The sequence below is a fragment of the Vollenhovia emeryi genome, unplaced genomic scaffold, assembly GCF_000949405.1.
Source record: "Vollenhovia emeryi isolate VEMERY1.0 unplaced genomic scaffold, V.emery_V1.0 DF939123.1, whole genome shotgun sequence".
Lineage (NCBI taxonomy): Eukaryota > Metazoa > Arthropoda > Insecta > Hymenoptera > Formicidae > Vollenhovia > Vollenhovia emeryi.
The window spans coordinates 2,576,796-2,591,607 of NW_011967243.1; the positions used below are offsets into that span (position 1 = coordinate 2,576,796).

General features: G+C 47.6%; 3 protein-coding genes across 5 annotated transcripts in view; 2 read left to right on the forward strand and 1 right to left on the reverse strand.

Annotated features, from left to right (window-relative positions):
• LOC105569695 (ankyrin repeat domain-containing protein 29) overlaps positions 1-7,204 on the forward strand; it is a 19,326-nt gene extending 12,122 nt beyond the window's left edge. For both annotated transcript variants that reach the window (XM_012026364.1, XM_012026365.1), the window contains 5 exons: positions 3,777-3,875; positions 3,974-4,072; positions 4,623-4,820; positions 4,910-5,005; positions 5,158-7,204. In XM_012026364.1, coding sequence (XP_011881754.1) covers positions 3,777-3,875; positions 3,974-4,072; positions 4,623-4,820; positions 4,910-5,005; positions 5,158-5,355 — 690 coding nt within the window. In that variant the 3' untranslated portion in view covers positions 5,356-7,204. The remainder of the gene's footprint in view (positions 1-3,776; positions 3,876-3,973; positions 4,073-4,622; positions 4,821-4,909; positions 5,006-5,157) is intronic.
• Positions 7,205-7,316: 112 nt separating this feature from the next.
• LOC105569694 (syntaxin-1A-like) overlaps positions 7,317-14,812 on the forward strand; it is a 10,477-nt gene continuing 2,981 nt past the window's right edge. For both annotated transcript variants that reach the window (XM_012026361.1, XM_012026362.1), the window contains exons 1-4: positions 7,317-8,187; positions 8,443-8,538; positions 8,863-8,956; positions 9,064-9,138. In XM_012026361.1, the coding sequence (XP_011881751.1) occupies positions 8,155-8,187; positions 8,443-8,538; positions 8,863-8,956; positions 9,064-9,138 (298 nt within the window). In that variant the 5' untranslated portion in view covers positions 7,317-8,154. The remainder of the gene's footprint in view (positions 8,188-8,442; positions 8,539-8,862; positions 8,957-9,063; positions 9,139-14,812) is intronic.
• Positions 9,145-14,154, reverse strand: LOC105569693 (condensin-2 complex subunit D3-like). The gene is made up of 2 exons (XM_012026360.1): positions 10,421-14,154; positions 9,145-9,888 (listed from the first exon to the last, which is right to left on the reverse strand). Exons 1-2 carry the CDS (start codon positions 13,933-13,935, stop codon positions 9,459-9,461), a joined length of 3,945 nt encoding a protein of 1,314 aa, XP_011881750.1. The 5' UTR covers positions 13,936-14,154; the 3' UTR covers positions 9,145-9,458.

Below are 14,812 nucleotides of genomic sequence, written 5' to 3' on the forward strand. Positions count from 1 at the left end.
AGGACATTGCATTTTTATCGATAAACATCTCGTGATATTTCTATGAAACGAAAACTTCGTAGCTCTCGAGGAGGCGAGGGAAGAGATGGAGGAATTTGCATTTACTTCTTTGCAAAGTTATTCTATCAAGGATCATACAGCTCCGTTTTTTAATCGTCTTCAAGATATCTGTCGTTCGTAGCACGTGTGGATTTTTCGCGTCCACCAGACGAGCGAACGTTTTCCTGAAAAAAAAAAACGCCTCTACGCGGTTCTAACTTCGAGATCTGCTTAGACCTCGCGATTGTCTCCCGGTAATCCGATGAATACCGATGTCGGACATTTGATCTCGGGCCGACCGGGTCTTTGCGCGCGCGTTCCCTCACGCACGATCGCCGAAGCGAGAGGAACGCGTCGATCGGCGACGGGCGCGGATCGTGCGCGGACGGGTCGATCGTCGCGTTATAGAATTTCTGCGGGTTCGGTAATGGATAGGCGTATTATGTCCCCCGCTTCGTTCGCCACGCATCGCGGCGCGTACACCGTTTCCAGGCGGGAAGACGCGCTGCGAGGTGGCAGAAAAACGGGGAAGGAGGCTCGGCCACGTGTTGCGAGCGGGACGCGCGCGAAAGAGCGAAACTCCGAAAAAGAAGAGGGGAAAAAAAAGAGAGAGAGAAGCGGCGCGATATCGAAGACGGAAGCGTAGAGTTTCCGGTTCTAGTCCGGCTAAGGTCTCTCCCGTAGTCTTTTTTTTTTTGCCCTCTCCCGGAAGTAATATCGGCGGATCGATTTGCATCGTATCTCGCGGAGCGGGGCTCACGGAGATACCGATCGGCCTCGCGCCGGGGTGTGGAGCAGCCAGGATACGTAACGGGTAAAGCTACGAGTTCACCGCTCCCTCGACCGGGAGCTTTTACGGCAGTGAAAGTGCATTTTACTCGCGCCGGGTCCAGCGGCGGCTCGCTCGTTCTGTGGCGCGCCTAAAGCCCGCGTCACACTAATTTCTCTCAGGCCAGCGGCACACGGCGCTTCTTTCCCCCCCGCTGGATTGCTTGCAATCTAGTAAATTACTATAATTGCACCACTCCGCACTGAGGATTTCCAGTAATTTACCAAATCGCGGGCAATCCAACAGGAAAAATTAGCATCGTGTGCCGCTGGCTTTATTTAGTCCCCACGGATATATCGACCTCTCGATCTATTTCGAGAGCCGCCGTTTGAATCGCGCGATTGAAAGGTCAGTACATCCGTGGAAGCTGAATAAGAGAACTTTAACTTGCAATAGAAAATATCGCGGCAAGAAATGAAAGACGGATTGCGCACAGTTTGTGTTTTCCTCCTTCGTGAGATTTGAATAGCGTTAAAGAGGCCTTGCGGATCTCATTGCGATTCCTCGGGCGTGCTATTTTCGAAAGGAGTCTCGCGGCTCCTTCGATGGAGATTCTTTACGTGCGACACGAAGGATTAAAAAATTTAATTTCGCGCGCCGTATTATCGCGAACTGAACGAAAAACAAAATTGCTGCAGCTTCAAGAACAGTTTGCACGCGTCGCGAGAAAGAGAGCGGTTTAATTTTCTTTCTCGAATCGTTTCCAGGAGGCCGCGTCGAGGCGGCCGCTGCGTTTACCTCGGTGATCACCGGCGCGGGCTTTTAGCAGTTTACCAACGTTTCGCTCTAACCGACCTCTCACTCCCAATTTGCCTCTTACGACTCTTTCCGCAGGATACGATCGAAATCGTCCAGGAGGATTTTTATCTTCCCTCGTGAAAGCGTAACGCCGGATTCTAATTGCCTCGTCGTAGGCCTCGGAGGCCCCGTGTCTCGTAACTAATAGCCGAGCCGCGATCGACTTTGCGAAAGTCTCGAGAATTTACGCGAGCCGAGCACGACACGTGCCTCTGGTGGCGGATAGTCACGCTTTAACGCGAGACGTTATCTTAATTGGGTGAAGGGCACGGCACGTGTGTTGTGTATCGCACACGAAACGGCGCTTTGTGAAAATCAATAGCTCGCGGCCGCCAAGTTTTAGCACTTTGACGAGATGCGTTTATTGATAATCGCGATTGGCACCGACGAGACAACGGCAATGGACTGAATGGCCGGTCGATGCTGCGATAACTAAAATTGTGCATTAATTTCCACCTTTGATCCGAATTTGACCACCTTGCCCCAGTACTTTGGATGGAGCGACCAGTGCGCAAATAGGCAAGTTTCCAAATCGCGCACTTCGCCAGCAACTTGTCATTTCACCAGAAGCCACTCGACGATTTGACATTTGCTCCGAAATATCAAGGCCGCCTCGCGCGACCGGTTCTCGCCGCCAAAGTTTACCGTTAAGCATGACATATCGTGTTATATGAACGGATAAACGTACACAGGTGCAACGGAGGAAAAATTGGGCGTACTTTCAAGAGCTTGCTCTCTAAAAGTCAATCAGCGGATTATCACTGAAAACACAGTGCACAGTCACTGACTTGCAGTTAGGGTGAAGGCACCTAATATCGCCTAGAACGTAATATCGCCACTCGTCATATCTCGTGAACAAAGTTTTGTTCGAAATATTTTTCATTTGCCTAATACTTTTTTTATAACTTTTTCAACGTTCAGCTTGTACAGGACTTTTTTACTTGATGTGGTCTCAGGAATATGCTGTTGCCATAGTGCTCCAATTATTGAAACTTTTCGTGTATATAAATTTTGTGTATGTTTCAATACACAAAACTGTTCAATAATTACTGGAAGAAAATCGCAGTGGTATACTTATAATTGTAAATGAGCAACTATTCGCCTTCGTTTTCAGTGATAAGCCACTGATGGATTTTTAGAGAGTGACGTCCGGATGCCGGCCGCGCTCTCCGCGCAGGAAATCGACGTTTCTCTTTCGCGTCGGCCAATAAAATGCCACGTTCGATATTATTATTAATGACGCGGTCGATTGCCGGCAAATCGACGTCCGCGTATGTTACGTTGCCGATTCGCCGTGGATATAAATTACGGGTGGGCCGCGGGAGGCACGTGACATTTGCATATCGCTAAGTGGCGGCCGAACGTCACGTCGAATTCCCCGTGCGATTCAATGCACGCGCCGCGGCGTCGCGATGCATCTTTCATAATGAAATTACCGTGCGTGTCGCTACGTTCGGCGTGCCTTTCATAAACATTTTTCCATCGCATCCGTCGCGAGGAGAAATACCTGGCCCGAAATAGACCGCTTCGTTATTAGAATAGAAAGGACTCTATTGATCCTTTCATATTCCATTTTTAATGTCGCACACCTTCCATTTTATCGGGGCTCGTTGTCGTTTAAACAACACGGACGTCGCTGCTCGGCGTTTAAATCATTTATGTGGGAAGACGTGGGAGAAGCCGAGCGCTTTATCCCCTCGCGAAGATGAAACTGCACATCATCGATTCTCTCCTTCTCTCGTCCCATTCTTATCTCCGCGTGCCGCGTGTAGAAACTGTTACGTTCTATCGCGAGGAGATTTCCGACCTCGCGATGTTCCACCTTGGACCGCGCAAATGTGCGGAATGTGCCTCGAGCGTTTTCATCTTCGAGAGAAAAAGAAAATGCATGGCAGGACCGTTAATTTCCCCGAGGAAAAATTTATCGTTGCCACAATTCGGAAAAGAAATCGCGGGAAAAATTCTTTCCGTTCATTTTACGCGAGCAGTTCGGCGAAATCTCGAAGATAATTTATTCCGGAAAGCCTTCGAGATACTCGAGATAAACGGGATCGGCTTTGTTGCGGCGGTTGTACCACTCGTGGTTAACGTCCACGTTTGTCTCTTGCAGACCGGGACGACGGCTCTGTTCTTCGCCGCCCAGGGCGGTTACATGGACATCGCGGGTCTGCTCTTGGAGCACGGCGCGATCGTGGATTCGTGCAGCATAGTAAGTAGAAGGGTGGGCGGGACAAGCAGGTATTAGCGCGAGCGTGTAACGCGATCTCGCCGCGCCTCAGCGCTAAACGTGTCCCACGTGGATTTCAGGACGGCGGCACGCCGCTCTTCGTCGCATGCCAGTACGGTCATCTGGACGTCGTGGAGGGCCTGATAGAGAGAGGCGCCAGCCCGAACGCGCATATGAAGGTAGGAGGACACCCGGCTCGGAGTAGATCCGTTCGCCAACTGCGGCTCCCAGCGTGTTCGGCTGAAGAAGCTTGAGTGCCCCAATAAACGTCCACTACAGTTGCGTAGCATCAATGTTGTAATTTCTCACTCAACATAAACGTAATCCAACACATGTTGTACGTAACAGTTACATTGTCGAGTGGGAAATTATAAGCTGGTGTTCACTGAGACTTGGCTCTACGAGTAACAATGGAATATCTTAGTTCAATTACTCGGTTAAATGCAAGTCGGATTCTCTTGTTAAATTTATGAAGATTGAGGTCCGGTCTCGCCAACGTCGCTTAACTTTAATCTTGGCTTAATTCATTCTTTGCCTCTGTCTAAGAGAATAGAAAGCGACAATGGTTGAAATTAATTAAGGTCAGTGTTAAGCGACGTTAACGAACCCTAAGAACGATTCAAAGCAGTTTAGCCGGGCACGTGGCTTCATGTATCTTCATACTGTCGCATTTGGGGTAACGGACATTAGTATCGAGAGAGGAAGCTAAGAGACAATTTACCTTGTTAGGACGGCGCCACGGCGTTGTTCATCGCCGCCCAGAACGGCCACCTTCGTATTCTGGAGGTCCTCCTGGAGCACGGCGCGAAGACGGACGCGGTGAGGACGGACGGCGCCACGCCGCTGTGGATCGCGTCGCAGATGGGACACGACCACGTCGTCAGGAGGCTGCTGAGAGCTGGCGCGAAGGTCGACGCTACGAGACACGTAAGTCCCGCGTAGATCGCGTGTCGCCGAGAGCGAGTCCATTGTGCCACGCACGCGGGGTTGTCATCGCGTACAATTTCCTTTCGCAGGACGGTGCAACTCCGCTCTTCAAAGCCGCCCACAAGGGCCACACCGCGGTCATCGGCGAGCTGCTCAAGTACCGTCCCTCGCTCGGCGTGCTCCCGGTAAGCGAGTAACTGGGGGAGGAAGAGAGTCGACGAGTCTGAAAATTCGCGTATAATTTTAAGCAAACTTTAATGCATAACTTGATGTATTCTACACGCACATAATTTCCTCTTACGCGCAAGTAACTATTAAAGCTTCTTACGGTTTTCAGAACGGCGAAAGTGCGCTACATGCGGCAGCCTTGACGGGACACATGACGGTCGCGAGGCAGCTCGTGGGAGCGGGGGCTGATCCCTTGCTCGTGAATCAGGAAGGCATCACGCCGCTTCAACTGGCCGTCCGACACTCGCAGACGCAGGTCGCCAATTACCTGAAGGATAAAGTGAGAGTGCGAACCGCATCCTGTTAGCAATCTTCCTCTGTCCTATATTATTAAGAAATTTTACATTATAGATGTGAACGAAAAAAATATGTATGTACTATACAGTTAAACTCCGCAGTATGTATGCTAACAGTATACATCATACTACCATATCGAGAATCTCGAGACGTTGTTCGACGAGCTCGACTCAAAGATCATAGTCTTTCTAAGCAGGATGTAGCGTACGCAAATGGAGTGTCGTGAAAAAAAAAGAGAGTAGCCTCGCTTTAAAGTCGACAAGAGTTTTATTATTGGAAAAGAGAATGTTATATAATGTTTAAATGTGAAATGTTATTTTATTATTTTATTATATATGTTATTAAAAAGTATATATTAAAAATGCGAGGCATAATATATAATATATATATATATATAGGTATATCTTTTTATCGCTAATAAAACTCTTATCGACGCTGAAAATAAAATTGCGCTCCTCTTTTTCGTACGCCACTCTATGTTACACAAGTGATACCAGTAATCACACGAAATATAAGTGACAATGAAGAGAAATTTAATTTCGTGTAGTAATATTAGCGGATACGCTAAGAGCGTAAATAAGTCGATTATATGGAGACTGCGAGCAGGAATCCGTCTTTGCGAAAGTGATCAGGTCTGTTTGTTTATGTCGTTCTTTCCAAAGCCAGTTACATTTTAAGTACAGAAAATAATTAAAAAAAGTGCGATTAAAACAGACAGACCCATTGTTATGTAGTGTATATAAACATGATACCATTTTGTTCCGTTGTAAATTTTGATAAAAATATTTTAATACAGTTTTCTATTGTCGGACGTACAAAATGGCGTCGGAATGTTGCGCACGTCGAAAAATGATGCAGCTCTTTCTTTCCATTATATTCCACAGTATAGTATAGATTTCATAAACTTTACCTATTAGCAGTAATCTAATGTGCAATGAAAATTCAACGTGCATCAGCAGTCTGTCTACGAAATAATTATACTGACTGCAGTATAATTGTTGGGGAAGCATTATCGGTTGATTTATTGAAATTGACGCGTTTACAAGACTGACTGATTTGCCTTGAAATATATATTTTCTTATTATGCAGGTATAAAGTGCAAACCTTTTTATCAGTTCCATTGTGCGAGGGTATGTGAGACGATAAGGTTATACTTGCCACGTTTGTTCAGAACACATTTTATTAAGATACGACAGTATCAATGCACACCGGGTAATTTCCTTTAAAAAATGATAATGAATAAACGTACGAAATGTCGCGTGCGTTACAAATCTTCGGTTATCGAAAAAGAAGTTTCTACTGAAATTAGAGTACGCAGTGATACTTAAATATTTTTTAGCGTTGTAGAAAAGTAATAAGTACCCGTCCTGTCTTCCTAACAAACAGCACACGGTTCATTAGGTGTAGTAATCATTAAATTGTTAACGAAAAAGTGCAAAAAATCAATAAAGTGCTCTATCAAGGATGTAGACGACTCCTACTAGCATATAAAGATATATGTTACAAATATACTCCGTTACGAAACAACTTCATTGTTCCTTCGTAAAATATATTATGTGCGCATATAATTTTATACAATTATCGCTGAATTGTTTGTACTTTTCTCTAAGGTTTATCATTAATTTTCTCTTGCTATATAACTAATCTATACATACGCATGCTAAATCATTAACCAGGTTTGCTTCGCGCGTTATCACAGAATAGTTCACGCAAAATTCGAAACGCCATAAATTACAATTACATTTCAAACTATATATCGCTTAAATAAAAAATACATTTTAAATAGAAACTTTTTGTTTACTCTGTGATGCTAATACTGTAATAAAGCTAAATTTATGACAATAAATTATGTCCAAGTATTTCCTTATTTTTATGAAATTAACTATTCTTACATACCAAATAAAAAATAATTTAAATAATTTATTGCTTGGTCATAATAATAAAAGCAATATATTGTTGACTTCGAAAAAATAATTTAATGAGACTTTTAAACGCTACCATTATTTCAATATATATGTATGTATTTTGTTTCATTAGTTTTTGTTCTCGTCTTTTATGTATTAAGTTAAAAATGTAAAAAATTTTTAGATAATTCGAATGTCTTGTCAGGATCCAATGCTTATTAAATCAATTTTACAATTGAACTTTCATTTCAGAGCGTGTGTTTAAATGTCTCATAAAGAAATATATAAATATTTTTATCAGGAGAAAATAACTGGCAGTTTTTCCTTGCATATGAGCAGTATAAATTAATTTAAACTTACTGATAAAGTCAGTGTCGAAGATATGTCTTATATCATCAAAAGTTCTGTTTTAAATAAGTGTTATTGATTTGAATATAATAAAAAAGAATCAATGGCGATACTGTGTTCGTGTTATTTAACACGAATTCTTTTAAAACTGTGATAAATATTTCGTTTTTAATATTACTCGATAAACGAAAGACAAAACAAAACTTTTAACGTGATATTGTGCCGCTCCTCACTGAATTAATAATTTAAATAAAAAAACCGTGTAATTGCGTCGGCCTTCTGGCGTACAGTTGTCAAGTGCTCATTTCCTATTTCATTTCAGATGCAAAGTATCTTCTACCTATGTGCACTTTAGAAGCGCGTCTCGCGTTTCAGTCGAAGAGACACGCGTGGAGTTTCTCCGTCGGCGACGATATATCGACTACGATGTACGAAGCGGCGAAACGAATTTGACCAGATATTCATAGTGCACTGATAAGAAAGATAACGAAGCACGCCGGTATTTATTCCACTCACAGAATTATCAGTTCCATGCCGATACTAAAGGAATACTCATCATGATTCGCGATCGTATGCCCGATTTGCGTGCCGTTAGTATTTTTACTTTTTCTTTAGTTTTTAGAAATGTGTTGAAAAGAACAAGACCTCGGTTGTTGAATGTACTGCCTTGAGCAATGCGTTCGCGCATGAGTCACACGTGCAAATAAAAGTTTCGATTAGACGAAAGCTTCGCTTTAGAATCAACTTGGAACTTACCGCTGTTCTCGATCGTGATTAACGAGTACTAGTACAAATAAATTATACGGCCTGTGTAAAATTATCACATAATGTATTAACTTCTCCAGAGCCGAAGTAACAGCAGTACTTTTGGCAGAGGATTCTTGCAAGACGTACACCTTCAAATAGCGCAGAATAAAAAGCTCAAGGAACTGCTCGACGAAGTACGTATAAACGCTATCGAGTTCTCGTCAAACTCGTCCCTCGACTTACGCGGTCAGAAAACGTATCTTTAATGGATAAACGCTGATACCGAAACTTAAATTAAAAGTGCCAAGCATTTTTAGTAGCGAGGATGGTAACTTCGAATTAAATTAAGTGGATTAATTGACTGAATCCAATTAAAAAGAGCTGACTGTTTTGTACTGATTCTCAACCGCGCAAAAGACAAAAGCCACGTGAAACGGACATTCTGCGAAAATCGAGGGACGATTGTACCTTGCACTCTCTCATAATCGAAATAATCGAGAAACACCGTATTAATGTAGGCCGAGGAAATACGCACTCTGATCCACCTGACAATAGAAAACGTTTCCATTTTGAAGAACTTGCACAACAATATCTTGTCGCATACGAATAAAGGTAAGCGGCAGTATCTAAATATGATATAAGAAATTTATCTTAATAAAATTTATATATATACATATATATATGTGTGTGTGTGTAATATATGTATATATCTTATTTAGACTTACAAAACGAATTGGAGACTCGCATGTGTACGATCTCGGAGACGGCTTTTCGCGTGCAGCGAAAGTTACGAGGTAGGTAAATTTGTACGTAGATTTCATGGACAATTCCCGTGAATATTATTTTAAACAAATTTAAAACAATCCCCAAATAGGGGAATTGCACGAGTTGCCAGGACTAGTCTCGATATTTGTCTTGGTCTTGTCTCGAACTTCAAGACAAGACAAGATTTTAAATTATCAAGATAATAATAAAACGAAATTGTCAAGATTATCACGACTTTGAACTCAAAAGAAAATTTAAATTACAGTTATATACGTCCGTGAGAATAAACTCAGATAAAATTTAAACTATTGTATAACTTAACAAATCTGTCGTCGTTCGAAAATAATTTTTAGTTAACGCTGTCCCTAAGAATTTCATGTCGGGAAATATCCTGTGATGTTTCTCGCGCGTTCGAGGGGCTTTCTATGCGTGCTTCTCGAACGGGGGAATCGCTGGAATTTAGATTTCGCGTCGAAATAGGAGTGCTGGTAACGAGACTCGGCTCTGGAGGTGGCGTTTGAATCAGCAGTGATCTTTCCGGATGCACCGACGGGTCTTTGATTAACGCGTCGTACGACGACGTGATTTGCGGGCAATTATCGGGATCTGCCGATTCATTGCTCTCGTAATGTGGCGTTAAGCTTGAAATACGATGAAGTATAACTCGGGGTATCATTTGCTCACACTTTTTCACTAGCAAATCCTTATGCCTTACACGGGGCGACGATTTGACGCTTTCAACGTTATCACTTTCCGAATTAATTTTGTCTTTCAGCCTCCTGAAACATTGGTACATATTTTTGTTCCGATAATTTGCGTTATATAACAACAACGTGCATATATTTCTAATGTCCATTTCTACCAGTACGGATTGGCTTTAATCTCGGTTTAACTTTCTTTTTATCTTTTTCTAGTTCCAAGGCCCGGCTTCATCAACGTCGCCTAACTTTAAGCTTCGTTTAATTCGTTCTTCGTCTCTTTCCAACTGTTACTTTAGAAAGAGACAAACATGGATTAAACCAAGATTAAAGTTAAGCGACGTGAAACCGGGCCTAAGAGTTGGAAAAGGGTAGAAAGTAAATTAAACCGAGACTTAAAGTTAAACCACTCTGATAGTCTTTGAAACAAATATTCAAATAATTTCATTTTGCAGAAGATAAAAAGAGTTTTATATAAAGATACAGTTGCATGTTGAAAATTATTATCTTTAAAAAAAAATTGTAAGAAGCATCGAAGCACGAGAACTTTGAGTGACGATTTTGCATTAAAATAAAATGTACTCTAGAGTCCTTTATAGACTAACGCACATACCGTTGGTAACGATCCATTTCTCTCTCCAATTTAGGATATTCGTCTAGCAAGTCGGCCAGGTGTTCTTTCTCGTATTCCGAGTAAATCTTGAATAACAGACCTTCCGCGTCGTCCTTCAACGGGGACTTCAACGCGAGGAGCTTCTTCTTGAGCGCGATTAACGTGGGCAATAAATTATTTAAATTATATTTCTTCATCGCCGCGATAGCCACGTTCGAGGCGTTGTTGCTAGGCGTGCCCGAGGGAGTCGGGCTCGCCTCGTTGAGCTCCTGCGTGTCGTCCCGGTGTCGTTCGCCGAGGGACGACGGCTGTAGACGATTGTGACCGAGTATGAACATCGCGTCCCTCAAGACGCACGCACCCTCCTCGGTGGTGACGTCGATCGAGTTCTCGTTGCATATCTCGCAAAGTATATACCTGGTCAACTTGACGACCAGCTCGGACCTCGCGGACACGTCCACGTGTTGGAGCATAAACTCGTAGATGACGTGGCGCTTGCCCTGATTCACCCATCCAGGCAGCGTCAGCAGCTTCTTCTCCTGCTCGCGCATTCTGTGCCCGCAGAACGCGTCCCGATAGCGGCAGTTGTTGTAGTGGTATATGCTGTCCACGAAACGCCGGGAGATCAAGTTCTTGTTCTTCACCAGGAGCCGCTCCTCCACCAGGAAGACCGTCAGCTCGCGTATCGTCTTCTCCGCGTCCGACAGCATCGTCAGTATGTGAAAGAAAAACGCGCCCTTCATCTTGATGAAGTCCTCCAGCAGCAGCTGAACGAATATCACCACTATGGCCTCCCTCACGGCCGGATTCGGGTCCTTCATACTGACGCACAGATCCGGCAGGTACGGCTCCACCAGGGCGGTGAATCTCACGCAGATGTCGGCCAGCGCTTTCGCGGCGTTTATCTTGACGGCGGTTCTCGTCCGCAAGCTGGGGTCGTGCGTCTCCTGGCGCATCAAGCTGCCGAGTAACGGCGTCACCTCCTTCGCCACACGGAAGTCTCTCAGCGCCTGCTGGCAGAGGAAGACAACCGCGAACGCCTGCAGGTCCTGCACCTCCTTGACCGCGCTCGGCAGCGAGTCCCATTGCGACAGCAGCCTCTCGAGCACTCGCAGCGTCGACAACGAGATCTTTCTGGTGCACAAGAGCGATGCGTGGCCCAGCGTAAACACAGCCCTGATCTTCACCTTGTCTCGCGCGCGGTCCTCGCGCGCCTCCAGCAAGTCCCGAATCTCCGCCTCCGACAGCTTCATCAGCTCCACCATGTCCGACTCCACCGAGCGGCCGCTGTCGTCGGCGTGCAGGTGCTGCGACACGCCGCCGAGGATGTCCAGGCAGACGCTGATCAGGTTGAAGTGGACCTCGAAGTGGCAGACACACTCGTAGAGATGCCGATGGAGATCCTTGAGGTGATTGCGGTCCAAGGCGGGCCAGGCGTGCCTCAAAACGTCCAGGACCAAACTCGCGTGGAAGTCGTTCTTCCGGACGACCTCCTTGTAATCCGTGACGTAACTCGCTATGTTCGGGATCCTCGTGTTCTCGGCCAGCGCGGCCATCAGTATCCACGCGCCCACGGTGTTGTCCGTGCCGACGTGGGATTGCACCTTCGATATCACAGATTTGGTGAGCGAGCCGTTCCCCACCCACAGGCCGCAGGCCTTGGACAGGTGTTTCCTCATTCTCATTCTGCTCAGCCGGTCCAGGACTCGCCACGGCAGGCTGCCCGCCGCGTCCGGGACGTACGCGGCGGCGTTGGTTATTCGGTTTATCAGCACGCACCCCAGGCACTCGAGCACCTTCTCCTGCATCTTCACCTCGACGTCGTATATCTGCGGCAGAACCGCCTGTATCCACTCGTCGACGAGGCCGGGGTCGTCGGGGAACTGCTGCAGGATCTCCGACAGGACTTGCACGGCGTACTGGCGCACGGTCACGGCGGGATCCCGGCAACGGTCGCTCATCGCGTGCGTCAGCTTGCCGACGAGCGACGGGAACATGGTGCAGAGGTTCTGCGAGATCTTGAGCGCGCTCCGCCGCACCAGCGCCCGCTCCTCGTTGACCCGGTCCAGCAGCATCGCGACGAGGGCGCCCGACCCCGGCAGCGGGTCCACGTCCCCCGTCAGCGCGTCCCTCAGCTCGCCCGGCCCGAGGAACGCCTTGTCCGCGGCCGGCGCCTTGAACATGCCCCTGAGAATGCCCCTGTCGGCCTTGTCGTTGCAGTCGGAGAACGCGGCGAGCGTCGCCATGGCCCTGCCCCTCACCAGCGCGGAATGGTCCTCGCAGCGGGACAACACGATCGCCAACAAGATCTTCCTCAGCTTCAGCCTGACGTCCCCGTCCAGGCTGTCGCCCCGCAGAGGGGACTCCGTCAGGAGCCTGGCCGCGATCTCCTGCGCGAATAATCGGCACAATATCTTGACGTTGTGCGAGAACGATATCAGGTCTCCGAGGAGGCCCACGACCACGTCTATCTCGCATATGTTCAACAGTCTTACTATGACGGCCGCCTGCCTCTGGCGGCCCTCCAGCCTCTCCGGGCACCTCGACATCAGCTGCTGTATCAGAGTCCTGATCGCCTGCACGGTCTCCTTCTCGTGGACCCTGAGCAGGTTCTTGAGGAAGTGCACGCCCGCCTCGTGCACGACGGTGACCGTGCGCGGCTGCGCGTTCGCGTGATGGAACAGCATGTCGGGCAGCATGTACTCCGCTATCAGCATCACCGTCACCGCGACGGACCCGTGGTTGCTGCTGCACAGCTCGTGCAGCGCCGCGAACGCGCTCCGCTGCAGGGCCGATCCGAAGTTGCCGCGGGACTTGTGCATCTCCAGCCTCGTCACGTCCAGCAGCGCGCGTATCGTGACGCTCCGCGACACGGCGTGCTCCTTAAAGCGAAACGACCTCAGCATCGCGACGAGGTCGGAAATGACGCCGCTCAGCGCTCTCGCGAGGTGCGACCTGTCGGCGTGCGACGAGCCGTAACGGTCCGACGACAGTTCGTCGCTGCAGCCCACCGTCGCGTCCGTCTCCCTGCTGCTCTCGGCGCGTACGAACAGGTCCTCGGACAGCTTGAGCGTCTCGATCGCCCGCTGGTACAGGTTCGGATGGTAGACCCCGAAGGCGTTGCTGCCGGGAACGGCGAGGAGCGTGAGGTACAGACTCGTGGCCTCCAGGCAGGCCCGCCTGGAGTCCTCGTCGGTGTCTGCCTGTTGGCCCGCCTTTATTATGTAACCCAGCATGGCGAGCAGACCGCGCACGTTGACGCCGAGGATCATCAGCGTCTGCCACGAGAACTCGGGACGCTCCTCCGCGCCGGCAGCCTCGTGCGAGGCGAGACATACCTTCAGGACGTGGCGGGACTCGTGCAGCAGCAGCCGCGCGTCCTGGCTCTCGAGGTACTCGAGCCACTCGTCGGGCGGCTCGTCGCAGCCGACGAACTCGGCGTCCCAGACCGACTTCACCCAGCCGTCGTCCAGGGTGTCCAGCTTGAATTCGCGAAACACGCGCAGCGAGTCCATGGCTCCGATTTCCAAAGCTCGCCCGCTATCGGCCGCCTCTCTCTCTCTCTCTCTCGCCCTCTCTCTCACCGCGCGCTGCCCCTGCGGATGTAAATATAACCTTAAACTTATCTCGTCGTAGATAGAGCGCCCGCAGATAGGGACTCGGCGGGGTTTCAGGTTATCATCCACCGAATGAGCGTCGACGGCGATTTCGCGGCTCCGTCCCCGTGGTACGAGTGGCCGGTGGGTGTCTTCTCGAAAAGTTTGCCCGATTTCTCAATCCCATCTCGCCTTGTTACGGGACGCGCGAGGCGAACAACAGCACGTCGGCGTCCATGCACGGGCGGGAAACTGAGCGACCAATCGTCCGCGGATCCCGCGGAGCGCCTCATATGATCTGTATATGTATACAATCACACTCCTCGCAGCCTCACGCACACCACGATTGCAAGATGCACATGTGCGAGCGCATCTGTACAAATGAAATTGTACTTTCGCAGACGTGTGTGCATAAATGTTAATTTTCACTAAAAGCAGCGATGAAATACATTAATTATAATTGCGTATACATAAAGTAATCCCATTAATAATAAAATTCAATAAATAATTGTATACGCGACGTTGGTGCAACCGGGCCTTAAACACACGTAGATAGCTGTAAAATCTCAATCGCTAGGCCATTCATTTAGGTCCAGTTTCACAAACGTCGGTTAACTGTTAACCAGAGTTCAGTCGACTTCCTATCTTTCTCTATCTTGTTATCCAAGAAGAGACAGAGGATCAATTAACCATGGGTTAGCGGTTAAACGACGTTTGTGAAACTGGCCCTTAGATTTATCCGCGCAACATTCGACTTTGTACTTTCGCAGACGTGTGTGCATAAATGTTAATTTCC